The sequence below is a fragment of the Sorghum bicolor genome, chromosome 1, assembly GCF_000003195.3.
Source record: "Sorghum bicolor cultivar BTx623 chromosome 1, Sorghum_bicolor_NCBIv3, whole genome shotgun sequence".
Lineage (NCBI taxonomy): Eukaryota > Viridiplantae > Streptophyta > Magnoliopsida > Poales > Poaceae > Sorghum > Sorghum bicolor.
Genome location: NC_012870.2, coordinates 28,671,879 through 28,687,635, shown reverse-complemented (window position 1 = coordinate 28,687,635; position 15,757 = coordinate 28,671,879). Strand labels below are relative to the sequence as shown.

Here is a 15,757-nt window from a genome sequence, read left to right as displayed (position 1 = left end):
ATTATTTTTGGTGGGAAGAGAGGAAGTTTCCTGAGAGTTCTCTAGTTGATCTAAGAATCAAGAATTACTTCAAGATTATCTATATCGGGACATCAGAGCACTAACCATAGAAAGAGATGAGAAGGGGCTAGGAAGGTCTGACTACGGTCCTACAAACACCGATCCGAACGTGGTGGAATACGTCGACCGTTAGGGCTGTCACTACCCTAGGGCTACCACAACAATCCGTAGGATTGGGTGCAATTCCAGGTAATCGCAAGACTAAACACCACGTCTAATCTATTAATTACTACTCTAGCGTTATAAAGACTAGAGCACTTGATGCAAGCGGGAATCCAATAAATAACTTGAATGTAAATAAAAGTAATTAAAGAACTCAGGAATTATGAATTGAAGAACCTGGAGAACGATGAAGAACGAACCAGATGCTGCAAAAGTATAATGTTGAGGAAGATCCGACAGATCCGGCTCCTCCTCCGCTCTCCTCTTCTCTCTCCCTATTTTCTAGATTACAACTAGAACTAACTAGAACTAGAACTAGAGGAACTAGAACTAGAACTAGATGAACTAGAACTAGATCTAGATGAACTAGAGGTAGAACTAGAAGAACTAGAGGGATCCTCTCTACTTGGATGAAGAATTGAAACCCTAACTTTGATTCTGTAGAAGAGGTATGATCTCCAGGGGCCAGGGGGGTCTGGTTTTATAGTCCCTTCAAGTGAATCTGGGCCGTCGGATCAAACCGACATTGATCGCACGGTTTTCCTTGATCCTTTAGGTCGGTGGAGCATAATACGCGAAACGGGTCCGAATTGGACACTGTAGCTGGGCGGGCGCCCAGGAGAGTTGGGCGGGCGCCCTGCCTCCGAGCCCGATCGGCCTCCCGTTCGTTCCCGTGGCTTCTGGAGTCTTCTAGATGGTAGAAAATTGCGTGGCACGTTAATATCTCTATGTAAACCCGACGTGTGGGCCTTTCTTCCGTATTTCCTGATAACCCCCTGCAGAAATAGACAAACACCAAAACTTGTGGAATTCTGTCAGATAAAACCCTAAGTCTAGGTGTTGGTTGCATTTGGGTCCTTTTCTATGATTAGTTGATGGTTAAATGTGAGCATTAAGGACCGTCAACACCTACTGACCCTCAGAAAACAGCAGCCATAGCTAACTGGCCACCACCAACTGATGTCAAACAGTTGAGAAGCTTCCTTGGTCTCTCTGGGTATTACAGAAAGTTTATTCGGAACTATGGTGTGCTCAGTCGACCTCTCTCAGACCTCTTGAAGAAGAATGCGCTCTTTCACTGGACTCCTGACCTGCAAGCGAGTTTTGACAATATCAAACAGGCTCTGGTGGCAGCTCCTGTTCTCGCTCTGCCTGATTTCACTATGGGCTTCACAATTGAAACTGATGATTCCTCATTCGATATTGGCGTTGTGCTTTCGCAAAAGGGTCATCTTATTGCTTACATTAACAAATCCTTAGGACTTAAATCTCAAGCTCTGTCCACATATGAGAAGGAGTGTATGGCATTGATTTTGGCAGTCACCAAATGGAAACCTTATTTGCAGCATAAGAAGTTTACCATATTAACTGACCACCGCAGTCAGATCCATTTGGGTGATCAAAAGCTGTTAGAAGGCATGCAGCAGAAGGCTTTCATCAAACTTCTCGGCCTTCAATATAAGATCTGTTACAAGAAAGGGCTTGAGAACAAGGCCGCTGATGCATTATCGCGGCAACCAGCAGACACTTCCTTGTTAGCTGTCTTTGTAAGCACTCCACGTTGGTTAGAGATCATTATTGACGGCTATCAGCAGGATCCATCAACCCAACAATTATTGACTGAATTGGCGCTTACCGGAACTAATGACAAGGGTTTCTCACTCAAAGGTGGCATCATCAAGTATAAGAATCGTATTTGGCTGGGTCATCACACAGAAGCTCAACATGCGGTTCTCCTGGCTTTGCATTCAAGTGGTCTGGGTGGACATGGTGGTGTGACAGCAACCTATCACAAGGTAAAAGCTTTATTTGCCTGGCCAATGATGAAAAAGGATATTGCTGATTTTGTTGCTAAATGTGAGGTGTGTGCACAAGCTAAGTCTGAGCATTGTCGTCTTCCGGGGTCGTTGCAACCTCTTCCCGTTCCCCCTGTAGCATGGCACACCATTAGCCTCGACTTCATAGAAGGCCTACCTAAATCCAAGACCTTTGATACTATACTAGTAGTCATAGATAAGCTCACCAAATATGCCCATTTCATTGGCCTATGCCACCCTTACACTGCTCTTAGTGTTCCTCAGCTCTTTCTCTCCAACATCTATAAACTGCATGGTATGCCTTCTGTCATCATTTCAGACAGTGATAAAATTTTCACCAGCACTCTTTGGCAAGAGTTGTTCAAGCTCACTGACACAACCTTAAATATGAGCTCCTCTTATCACCCACAAACTGATGGTCAGACGGAACGTCTGAATCAGTGTCTCGAAACATATCTTCGTTCCATGGTGCATTCCTGTCCCAACAAGTGGGCTCACTGGCTGTCTCTTGCGGAATTTTGGTATAACTCCACCTTCCACTCTGCTCATGGTTTAACTCCCTTTCAAGCTTTGTATGGACACGAGCCCCGCCATTTTGGCATCACTGTCAGTGACGCTTGTAGTGTGCTGTTGACGGTCCTTAAGTATCAAATTTAATTATCAAATAAACAAAGAAAAGGATCTAAATGAAATCAACATCTAGACTTAGGGTTTTATCTGACAGAATTTCACGAGTTTTGGTGTTTGTCTATTTCTGCAGGGGGGTTATCAGGAAATACGGAAGAAAGGCCCACACGTCGAGTTTACATAGAGATATTAACGTACCGCGCAATTATCTTACATCTAGAAGACTCCAGAAGCCACGGGAACGAAGCGGAGGCAGAACGGGGCCTGGCCCAGGGCGCCCGCCCTAGGGACCAGGGCGCTCGCCCCCCTCTGGAGTCCAATGAGGACTCTCTTTCGGGATTAAGCTCCACCGACCTAAAGGATCAACGATAACCGTTCAATCAATGTCGGTTTGATCCGACGGCCCATATTCACTTGGAGGGACTATAAAACCAGACCCTCTGGCCCCTGGAGGAGCAGAGCTCAAGAAGGCCTTACCACCTAATACTACGATTTCATCTCATGCTGACTTACATTTGCTTAGCCAGTTTCAGGATCTTACGGCTGACCGTGTCCTCGAGTGTCGTCTGCAGCTGGTTGGTCAACATGTGGTGCCCATGGAACTTATTCAATGGGTAGGTTGTCCTCAACACTGGGCTACCTGGGAGCGCCAACCCCTACCTCGACTGACGGCGACCACGTCATCACGCCGCCGACTTCGTCGTCGCCTGTCTACTCCTTCACTCGGCGCAGCGCGAGGACGCGTTGCATCTTAAGCGGGGGAGAGTGTTATAACCCAGTATACCCAGTATATGTCTCTTTGAACTATTGTGTCATGTAATGTTGGGCCCTATGTTGGCTTTGCCTCTGGGAGCGTCTGGGCCATAACCCATGTATCTGAATATTTAAACTCGCTGTGTGAGAGGTTGGATGGATAGTGAGAAATAACAAAACAATCCAATCCTTCTTCTTCCTCCCGTGCTCTTGCTCGAGACGGCGCACCGCCGTGCTCCCTTGCCGTGCGTGTACGCCGGCCAACCCCCTCTCTGCCGGCTAGGATCGCCACAGGGACGTGCTCTGCCTGCCTGCCTGGCTGGCACGCATGCAGATTAAACTTTGAGAGTTGAGACACTTGTTGGTGGGGCTCTTTTTTTTTAACTGATTGAAAACTTTAATTTATTTGCCAAATTATATATATCATATTAGACGTAAATAAAAACATAACGACGACAGCGATCGACACACACAATGCGAATTAGTAAAGTGCAGATAGACTACTCAGCAGCAGTAGCAGCAACAACATAGAGCTAGCTAGCTAGCTACTAACACACTTACACACAGCAAAAGCAGCATACAGCACACTGGCGGGCCGCATGCATGCATTCATATGTATGTATCTCCGACTCCGACGACGACAGCGGCGACGATGACGACTTAGCTTATTGTAGTAGTGATCGAGATCTGCTAATTAATTAATGGCAGGCGACGGAGGCGACGGTGAGGTGGTAGGAGAATGAGTTGGAGTACTGGAAGGAGACGGTCTCGCTGGGCTCGAGCGCGCCACCGCCCTTGACGACGCAGTCGTTGAAGCTGACGCGCTGGAACTTGGCCGGGTCGACGAGCTCCGTGGAGGCGAAGTCGCCGCAGGAGACGTGCACGTCGTACACGGTGCACCCTCCGCTGCAGACGTTGATGATCTGCACGGTGTAGGCCGGGATGCCGCTCGGCAGAGGGTTGGCGCTGCTCTGGTACACCACCACGTCCTCCCCTGAACACCCGTCCGAGACGACGCCGCCGGCCGGCAACGACGACGACACCTCGTCGTCGTCTCCTCCAGCTGATGATGGATATGATCGAGCGACAATTACGAATGACGATCGTTCATAATGCAATGTGACGAAACAAATTAAAAGGTTGGGGGTGTTTGCATGTTAATTAGTACTGGTGTTGAGCAGAAGCTTGCGCGCCTTGTTCAGCGTGGACCAAGATGATGGATGCTGGTGTCCGGAAGCAGCAGCTGATGGCCATGCATGCATCGATCGATCGGAGGCATAATAAGGTTTGCAGTTAGGTTTGTATATAAGTTTATGTGGCAAATTCAAGGATGCAAATTAAAGCGTGCATGAATAATTAGCAATGTATTACGTACGTGTAATAAACACACACGTGCACATATTATATAATTACATATACCGTACCTTGAGCAATTGTTAGGAGCAGCAGCGAGGTGATGACCACCACAATCACCAGAGCTGCGCGTTTCTTAAAGCACCATTGTTCCATGGCGGCCTTCTCTCGATCAGACCTCACACACTACCACCGGCCGCTTCTGCTGGTTTCAAGATCGACTTTCGTTTTGAACATGCATGCATGGTACGAGAATCTCCTCCGTCTCAGCCACTATAAATAGCTAGGAAGCTGTAAAAGAGCAACTACTACTTTGATGCATGATGAGCAGTTTGCAACTTTGCATTGGTTCGTGTGCTCCGCCTACCTAAGCTAGACAGAACTACTGCAGCACACACAAACATATCATGTATGTCGATGGATAGGCCAAATTAATTCCATCTCAAGTATTTGTAGGACTGTACAGTACTCCCTCCGTACCCATAAAAAAATTGTTTTGGATAAAATTTTGGTCAAATATTTAGAATATAAATCACGAATAACTTTTAAATTGTTGAATTTCAAAATATAAAAACTATATGATTAGATTTGTCTTAAAAATACTTTTATAAAAATATACATATAGTAGTTTTTGATAAATATTTTTATAAAAATAAAAAGTTAAAGTTAGATTTTGTAGATCGCGTCGTTGTCCTCGGGCCTTGTTTAGTTCCCTAAAAATTTTACAAAATTTTTCAGATTCCCCGTCACATCGAATCTTTAGACATATGCATGAAGTATTAAATATACATAAAAATAAAAACTAATTGCACATTTTGTTCGGAATTGACGAGACGAATCTTTTGAGCCTAGTTAGTCCATAATTGGATAATATTTGTCAAATACAAACGAAAGTGCTACTATTCCTATTTTGCAAAAAAATTTAGAAGTAAACAAGGCCTCGGTGACTTTGTATAGAGGGAGGACGTATTAGGACTGTACAGTACGTACTACGTAGCGCAACGACTTGCCTGCATCGTCAATTCAATGTCTGATGAACTGCCATCACCGGCCATATGCATCTCATCGGTAGGTGCGTCCTGCAGCATGCGTGTGCACAATACAGGGGATCGATCAACATGCATATATATGGCGGAGATTCAACGGAGAGCAAGCATGCACTACTACATGCATCCGCGACAAAAGCTCCAGTCCAAGTGTGCATTAAACGTAGAGTAGCACCGGCCGCTTTGATAGATCAAGTCGTCACACGCATGCATGTGAAATGTTTCAGAAAGCAATTCAGTCCATCCTTCCTTTTAGCAGCTCGAGGCTGATGATCATTCAATACTGCAACCGACCGTCTACTAACCTAGTATAGGAGCAGCACACAGTGATTACAACACTACTCTACCAAAGCTACTACAGTGCTGCAGTAGGTCGACTGATATTGATACGTATATGAACTTGGTTTGGGTTCACTGCATGCATGCATTGTCGTCCATGACATCGTACTACACCTAGTCGGCATTCACATCCCAATACCAGCTAGTACTACTACGTACTTCCTCCGTACCTATAAAAGTAAGCTGTTTAAGACAACAACTGTGAAGCCTAACTTTAACTTTTTATTTTTATAAAAATATTTATCAAAAAATGGTATATATATATTTTGATGAAAACATTTTTCAAAACAAATTTATTCATATAGTTTTCACATTTGCAAATTCAACAACTTAAAGGTTATTCATAATTTATATTCCCAATATTTAACCTAAATATTATCCAAAACAACTTTCTTTATGGATATGGAAGGAGTACTAGTAATACTCTACTACTTAATAATAGAGCCAAGTGCTTAACTATAAGTCAAATGATTAGAGCCAAGTTATACGGTAAGTTGTCTGATACTTATCTCTAAGATACCTTCTCTTTTCTATTTCTCCTCATAACATTTGCTATTTAGACCCACCACTACGGCACTACCTATGTATTTGTGCATGTTTGCATAAGAGCTAAACTATCGTCTCTTTCCTGTCTTCTCTCCTTTACATCAACATTTACCTTGACTATAAACCTACTATTGTACTGGCTCTTAGTACAATTATGTACTAATATTATATGCTTTGCTTATAAATAACAATGGCTTAGTTAGCCGTGCTAACGAACGAAGAATCTTGCGCAAGTCGCATCAACCGCAGCTTTAATTTTGCAGGATATGAAACCGACTGAGATGATCGAGCCTAGCTATTGACTCACAGACAACCCAACTAAGCTAGGCACACAGCAGAAAAGCTTGCCAACCATGCGTGGTTTAGCATCCCCATGGAAACCTTGCTAGCTAGCGTATCCGTGGTTATACTTCTCCGTCCAATCAATTTCTAGACTTGTCCTAAGTTAAAATTTTTAAACTTTAATCAAATTTCTAGAAAAAAATACTAAGATTTATGATATTAATTAGTATTATTAAATTTACCATAGAATATATTTTCATATGATGCGTATTTTATATTATAGATTTGTTACTTTTTTCTATAAAGCTAGTCAAATTTTAAAATATTAGACTGACACGAATTCTAATAATTGATTCTTTTAGAGACGGAGAGAGTATTAATTAGCCGTCAAACCAAGGACAGATGGTAGCTGTTAGCATTATATATAATTAAAAGAAAAGGCGAACAAGCAGCATTGCATTGCATTTGTCTAGTTTTTCCTAGGATCTTCCAGAAATGGTCAGAATGCATGAGGACATGCCGATCGAGGGAGCAACTTGTTGGGAGTAATTAAGCCACAAATCAAGGCCGGATCGATCTTCTTCGGCGCTGCACGCGCGCGTCGTTGATCCTTTCCGACAGACAGACACGCATGCAGACAACCGGCCAAACACGAGAAAGACTACACGAGAAATAACTACTGGATACAGCCCGGGCGGCTGCTGCTTGCCTGCTTCACACTAGCTAGGTATAGCAATCAGACAATTGCTAAAGTAGTAAAGTATCTGCTACTAGTACTGGCAACTGTACACATTTGACTGAACAGCCAAAAGTTTTCTGGTCCTGTCAAGATCATCCATATGCTTTTACATAAATTAAAGTGTCACAATAATTTGAGATTCAAACCTGCTCTTTGAGCCTCAACGCTGATATGGCATGCCACCGTAGCTGGGCTGGAGTTCTTGGCCATGATTTCCTTCATGTGAGTCACTCATGAACCCATGGTAACTGACAAATATGCCAAGAACCCATGCTCTTCCCGGTGCCCCTCATTTGATACGGTTCTATAACTCCTAATTATTTTGCGACGAGAACTCCTAATTTATCATGTTGAAACTAAAATATTTAGAAAAAAAAAATGAGAACAAACAAATATATCATGCATGCTGAAACTAATGCAAATAATATTTAAATTAAATTAATCATCTATTAGTAGTCATTTTAAAATTAATATCATTAGTCGTTAGACATAGAGATTAGTTTTAAATACTTGGGTACATTATTAGTAAGATTAGAATCCATATCATCGGTCTTGGTTATAGGGATATATAACTTTTAGTCGAGCACTACTGTAGAGTTTTCCTAGTGTTTTGAATTAGTAGTAAAATACTACCACTACTCATAGCCCTAAGAAATCCTCACTAGCATAGGGAAAGTTTATATTAAATTTTGAATGCTAAAACACTAGAAAAAGACCACATCACTAGGAGAAGATGAAAATTTTGGTTGTATAGGCACCAGGTACTTTATTTTCTTCAATGATACGAATATATACTGTCGCATATTCCATATTTTTTTCATATGCATATGTAGATCCGGTTAGAGAAAATAATAAAGGACAGAATTTAATATATCTATTTTACTATCTATATTAGAATTTATATATTTTTTTCATATTCATGTCAAATTTTTCTTTAATATAATACGTACCAACCAAAGACAGAAAACGGGATGTATTTATGAGTGGTCAAGGGTCCACTTACTCGCAGCTAAAACAACTCAACTATATATCTTTTTCGAATAACAGTATAGACGCAGGCCTGAAATTGAGCCGGTAGATTTTGAAAATAACGATGTCACCATAAACATCTCATTATTGATAGATACGCTCGTTGCTTACAAAAACATCACCTATCATAGAAAAAATAATATTGTTAAATTTTTAATAAAGTCAGAAAGTTACGAGCACCTACATTAAATACCGAGAACTTAAATCTATATAGACATATTCTATCATGAGAAATTAACCCAATCAGCTTATCCACGTTCAGTTTACAACTCAACTATATTCTAAACCCAAATATATTTTAAGCGGGGAAAGAGAGTGAAGAATTGTTTTTCCCGTGCACCGAACAACATGACATATATTCCAAAAGGTAGCAAACATCCGCTCCTGTTAGGATCTTTCAGGCAGCTAGCAAAAATTGGTCAAAGCTCGTACCACAACGCTTGTACTTGTTGATCAAACAATAGGCTGCCAAAGACAGGAAGCAACGTGTACTTTACAGCAGCCTTGAACTTGAAGGTAGCTAGCTGGGATTTTTTATTTATTTGTCACTCTTAAGTGTGCCAACCCTGTGTGTGTCAATGACATGTGGGACCATATGAGTCACTGACATGTGGGCCAGTAATGGCAAATCTGCAAGAACCCACCATAAGGATGGCATGTTGGTGGCAAATAACTAAAAAGCCCAGCTAGCTGTACTACTGCTACTCCGACAGGCGGCAGCCTGAAAGCCAAACAATAACGATTAATTGACCATGCAGCCACATGCATGCTTAGCGAGTTAATCAATGGATCGATCAGCTTAATCGTGCCCACTTGTCTCTAAAATGGTGTGCCACGTGGACACGTATGCATCACAATCACAAACATATATATGCAGGCTTACACTCCACAGCGATCAATCCAAGTCGCCCTTTTAATTTGGCGGCGTCGGCATCGTTGCGGTCACCGTCCGCCACCGCGGGCATTCTTATTCTTATCTTATACTACCTCCATCCAAAAAAGATGTAATTCTCGCATCCTAAGAAATCAAAGATTCTTAATTTTGACCAAGTATAATTTAAAAAATATTAAATTTATAATATATAATAAGTATCATTAGATTAGCCATGAAATATATTTTCATAATAAACTTGATTGGAGAAATAACTGTATATAACATTTTATATAAACTTGGGTGAAACTTAAAGATCTTTTGACTTCTCGAGAAACGAGATTTACATTCTTTCTGAGATGGAGGGAGTAGTTAAGAAAATTACTCCTTCCATTCTAAACTATAAGACATTCTAAAAATTTTAGAGAGCCAAAGCATTTCAGTTTGACCAAAATTATATGATAAGATGATAAAATTTATTATACCGATTAAGTATAATTAGATTCTTCATTAGTTATATTTTCATAGTATATCTATTTGATGTCATAAATCTTTATAAATTTGGAATGTATTATAATTTGAAATGGAGAGAGTATTAGACAAAAGATCTGCATACCTGAATTGTTGAATGATCTGGTGTGAGGTTGCTGTCACACAAAAGATCTGCAGAGATACGGTCTGCACCGCTCCAGATATCTTTGCCAAAATTTGACCAACGTCATACCGTGTCCTGGAAAATGGAACAAGGCGAGGTACGGTCGCTCTCCATGGCGCTGTGCCACGGTCAGGGACCAAAATCATGTTCGGTCCGTGTCTCTGGATGTCGTCTTGACCCTGCATTCTACCGACAGGCTTACGAGAGACACACCATAACTATATACTGTATGTGGCAACGACTGCAAGCTAGCCTACTATACCTACACAAGAGCAATGCAAATGTAGGCCTTGTTTATTTCACCCCGAAAACCAAAAAGTTTTCAAGATTCCCTGTCACATCGAATCTTGTGACACTTGCATGAAATATTAAATATAGACGAAAATAAAAATTAATTACACAGTTTAGCTGTAAATCACGAGACGAATCTTTTGATCCTAGTTAGTCTATGATTGGATAATATTTATTACAAACAAACGAAAACCGAAAACTTTTCACTTTTTGCCGGTCATCCATGTTCTCATCACCACATGCGCACTGCACACGCTAGTGCATGACCACGACGAGTGTTATAATTAGATTAACCACTATGTCATGGTCCTCACAAGTAGTCACTGTCTCAGAAATAAAACTTCACAGGTTGCTTGTACATGATAGCCAGACAGGGTTTTTTTTTTTTTGAGAGGAAGGTAAGAAATTTATATTAATTAAGATTGGTAACATTTACATTCAAGAATACGGGAGGAGAACCAAGCCAAATATGGCGGCTAGGATCAAGAGTACAAGCATGCTTAGCAAGGTAATGAGCCTGCCTATTAGGTTCCCTACCCTCATGTGCAAATCGCACATAATCAAATGATTTTCCCCTCGCATTTATATCTTAAAGGATCATCATATAAAAGCATATAGTCATTTCCTTAATGTTGTTGACGACACTTAGACAGTCTGAAGCTATTGTCATTTTCTTTGTTCCACAGTCTTCAGCCAGGGCTAAAGTATCCTTGTTCGCGTCACACAGTTTACACTAAGGTATATCAACTATGTTACTGCTTTTTAGCACACTTACTGTCGAGGGTATCGGCAAGGGGTACCCTCAGCGATGCGCATTATGAGATTGCCCGTACGAAGGTCGAGAGCCTTAATTCGACGCTCTAATCTTACGTATGCGCCGCCATCGACGATCGCAGCCTCGAAGACGGAAATAGCGTCGAGCGAATCGGTTCAGGACTCGAGCGACGATTGCCGTCGATGACGGGAGCGGGCTCGAGCGAACCAAGAGGTGTCGGGCGCGAGGACACTGTCCGCCGCCCGACGCGCGCACGCGAGCCGGAGCATTAAATGCACCTGACGCTTCCCCACCTAACACACAGGTCATGGGAGGCGCAATAGGGAGCAAGCTTCTGTCCCATCGTTCTTTTTGCAGCCTTCCCACCGAACGACCCAGGGCGTGTCAGGACGCAGGAAACAAGGATGGAACGTCTAATCGGGACCCCCTCGAGGCACCCAAGGTCAGCGCTCCAGATACCAGCATATTACACGGCGTCCGACCCTCGACCAAACAGGGCCCCTTCCCAGGAACAAGTTGGGCGTCGACTGACTTCATCACAGCCACCCCGTCGGGTCCGCCACCATACCGTACAAGCGTGCGACTTCAGAACCAGCACGAGGCGGCTGGCAGGGCAGAACACAGGAGCACGCGTAATCATCACCGAGCTATCAAGATGGGACTGCTCGAGGCCATGCCGTACGGAAGCCTCGAGTAGGTCAGCGCTCCATGCGGCTATCGATCCCTACTCTAACATCTATGCATGTACCCTGTGTCTCTCCTTGGAGCTATAAAAGGAGGGACTCAGGAATAGAAGAGAGAGACATCACAACACAAGAACACACACACATACGTAGTAGAGCTACACACTTCATACCACGCTTGTATTCGCCCCTGTACAAGCACTTAGGTGCAAGATAATACAAACTCTCTCCCCCCGCTGGACGTAGGGCCTTCTCTTGCCCGAACCAGGATAAATCTCAGTGTCTTCTTGCATCACCATCCGGAAAGGGGAGCACGCATACAAATTTACTCGTTGGTGTGACCCCCCGGGGGATAAAACACCGACACTTACAATGGATATTGAATTTAAAGCAAGACGCCAGCACAAGATTTTGATCTTTGTCGGTATTTTAATATTCCACAATTATTTTCATTCTTCCTGCTTTTTTTTCATAATCAGAGCAGCTTGTCCTGCCTTCAAAGTAATTCTCTCTACTTTTCTTTGCTTCGATCATCATTCTATAGGTAGATCGTATAGAAAATAAATCAGGGCTTTGTTTAGTTCCTAAAAATTTTCTAAATTTTTTTAAAGATTTCTTGTCATCGAATCTTTGGACGCATGCATGAAGCATTAAATGTAGATAAAAATAACTAGTTGCATAATTTGTCTATAATTTATGACATGAATCTTTTGAATCTAGCTAATCTGATTAGACAATAATTATCAAATACAAATGAAAGTGTTACAATAACTAACTTAAAAAATTTTCACCAACAAAACAAGGCCCAGGTAGTAGAGAAGAGAGTGCCCAGACAGGTAGCCAGCCCAGGAGCCCAAGGTAGCATGTAGGAGTATCTGACCGGCCCAACTTCCTAGGAAATGGAAGTGGAAATGGGCGGATCATGTTATGTTAGGGCCACGACATAGCAGCGACGCCGTAGGCGAGTAAATTTCTGGGCTTTCCTTTGGACAATGAGAAGCAGGATTGATAACGGATCGGGCCTAGAGGGAGAGAAGGAAACGATAGGGTTCTTTTCGGCCCGACAAGTTATTATTATTCTATTATGGATGGAGATTTTGCTTAACTGAAAACATTATATTGGCGACGATGCCATATATGTACATTGAACATTATTTTCCGTACCCATGGGGACATGTACACCAAAATACATCAGATAAATTTGCACTATTATTTTTATCTAAAAAAATAGGATATTATACATGCTATATATGCGATCACGAGCAGGGCCGTGCCGACAAAATCTAAGACCCTGTTCTAAACTTTAAAATAGACTCTATTTAAAAAAATAAAATATTAATAATATATATCCAAGCTAAAATGTATTGCTTTTTCTAAAAAATGTATAGCCTATGCTGCATATCCAGTACTATAGGTGTACACGAACTAATGAACTTTTAGCATTTAATAATAAGTAAGTACCAAAAGAAATAATTCTACCAATAACTATACTACTCTCTCCATTCTGAACTATAAGATGCTTTTTAGCTTTTTAAGAGTATATTGTTTTTATTATGTACATAGATCTGTATATCTAAGTGCTTAGCCAAACTGTATATCTAGAAAAAAAAAGAGTATCTTAAATGAAGGGAGTACAAGAGTACAAGATCGTACAATTACAATAATTTTTTTTAAAAGATCCGACAATGCCGGAATTGATTAATAAGGAGAAGGGAACAACAAAGTTTTAGCTGCGCTACCCCACACTGCCTAGGCCTTGCGGGGCTAAAGATTGACTCGACCATAGGAGGCCTCAGAGCCTTACAGTTACAAGAAATAATTTCAAGGATATAGTATACTAATACAAGAGTACGAGACACTTACACAGGAAAGACATCTCAAAATTCATATGCATTAGCTCATCGACAGTTCAGCACTACCACAAATGAATGGACTTTGAGATTCCCTTGCTTGGTGAATCACCGAGTTTGAGCAGGTCTCTATGGAGTCAGATGAATGGAGACGTGCGGAGATGAACTGTGGAACAAGAAGCTACGACACGGGTGACCCGGACTCGAGCTTGCATTAATTTGCTTGTCATGGATTCAGTACATGCACATACGTTAATTGCCCCAAGACTTAAGACAATTGGGTATTAGATCTCACCTGATAGTCTGTTATTTTTGAGACCCCTAAGAATCTGAGGCCCTGTTTGGTCGCACGGGTTGCACGCCCCTGTGCACGGCCCTGATCACGAAGCTCGGCGAATCCTAACATACTCGCGATGGCTGCCTTCTTCCCTTTCCCCTCCTGTCACGGCGAGCTCCGACTATGGCACCCCTGCCCCCACCTGGCCTAGCCGCCATCCCAATAAAATTCCTTCTAAGCCCACCGGAGATAAGAAGAAAGAGACGTTGAACTATAACCCTGGCTAGCTCACCATACACCTTTTTTTCCCAACTCCGGCATGGCCACAATGTGGCGTGCGGGTGCGGACGCGTGCATAGGCGTGTGGGAGGGAGAGGTGGTCCGCATCACGCAGTCCACACTCTACAGGTCACTTAATAGAGTTTGCGATTTTATTTCTCTGTCACTGCAACCGAGCAGAGGCTAGAGGCTTCAGCTTCTGTTTATCTTCCTTTTGTTCATGAAAACTTGCATTATTGAACCCAGTGGCAATAATTTTGATCTTGCCGTTACAAACGGTGTTGCTTGGTCTTCCTCTTATTCATGAAGACTTACACTAATGGACCAAGTTGCATGGACATGGATCAGCGATCTTAGAATTCTAGCTCTATATTTCTCTCTAAAAAACACTGTTTGAACACCTGTACAAACGCCCTGCCTATATGTTACAAATTCTACTGAAATTCTATCTTGGTCATACAGATGATTGCCTCAGCAGTTCTCTAGCCTTTCTGCAACTTTATTAGCATACCCTGTGCATACAGTTGCTTCAGCCGTTTGTACAAGGCTCTGCCCAGTACATGATTTCAATGTATTCATCGATCTTAGCCACCATGATTTTTTTTCTTAATTCTTTCTTATTCAATTGTGACACAGAAATGGGTTTACACAGAAATGTCTCCTCAAATTTGTATTCCTTGAGCGTCCATCGACAGAAAGCCAACTCCTGTTAGGTCCAAATTTTTTTGGAATCGACACTGTAGCATCTTCGTTTGTATTTGACAAATATTGTCTAATCTTGGAATAGCTAGATTTAAAAGATTTGTCTCGTCAATTCCGACCAAACTGTGTAATTAATTTTTATTTTCGTCTATATTTAATACTTTATACATGCGTCAAAAGATTCGATGTGACGAAGAATTAAAAAATTTTGTAAATTTTTTTAAACTAAACAAGGCCTAGCAAGATCCGGCTGCCCCCACCGCGGGGCACGTGGAGCTCTGCATGCTGAACTCGTGTGCAGTGTAAGAGTAGAGTAGGTCCGTAGGACCCACGCACATTTGTAGGCTCTACTAGGCCGTGTTTACTTGCAAAAAATTCTGCAAAATAGGAATAGTAGTACTTTCGTTTATATTTGATAAATATTATCCAATTATGAACTAATTAGGCTCAAAAGATTCGTCTCGTCAATTCCGACCAAACTGTGCAATTAGTTTTTATTTTCATCTATATTTAATACTCCATGCATACGTCTAAAGATTCGATGTGACGAAGAATCTGAAAAAATTTGTAAAACTTTGGGCGAACTAAACAAGGCCTAGAAGCGTTCGCGAGCGAAGGCAC

The 15,757-nt window shown here is 42.0% G+C and overlaps 1 protein-coding gene across 1 annotated transcript; it reads right to left on the bottom strand.

Annotated features, from left to right (window-relative positions):
* LOC8076605 (TPD1 protein homolog 1B) lies at nucleotides 3,834-5,028 on the bottom strand. The gene is made up of 3 exons (XM_021457553.1): nucleotides 4,844-5,028; nucleotides 4,588-4,662; nucleotides 3,834-4,482 (listed from the first exon to the last, which is right to left on the bottom strand). Exons 1-3 carry the CDS (start codon nucleotides 4,926-4,928, stop codon nucleotides 4,118-4,120), a joined length of 525 nt encoding a protein of 174 aa, XP_021313228.1. The 5' UTR covers nucleotides 4,929-5,028; the 3' UTR covers nucleotides 3,834-4,117.

What these genes read in the sequence shown, in the direction of transcription:
- LOC8076605 (XM_021457553.1), bottom strand. Translation starts at nt 4,928, where the DNA reads ATGGAACAATGGTGCTTTAAGAAACGCGCAGCTCTGGTGATTGTGGTG. An exon ending in GCTCCTAACAATTGCTCAAG is followed by an intron (nt 4,663 to 4,843) that starts GTACGGTATATG and finishes CATGGCCATCAG; the next exon opens with CTGCTGCTTCCGGACACCAG. An exon ending in CAAGCTTCTGCTCAACACCA is followed by an intron (nt 4,483 to 4,587) that starts GTACTAATTAAC and finishes ATCCATCATCAG; the next exon opens with CTGGAGGAGACGACGACGAG.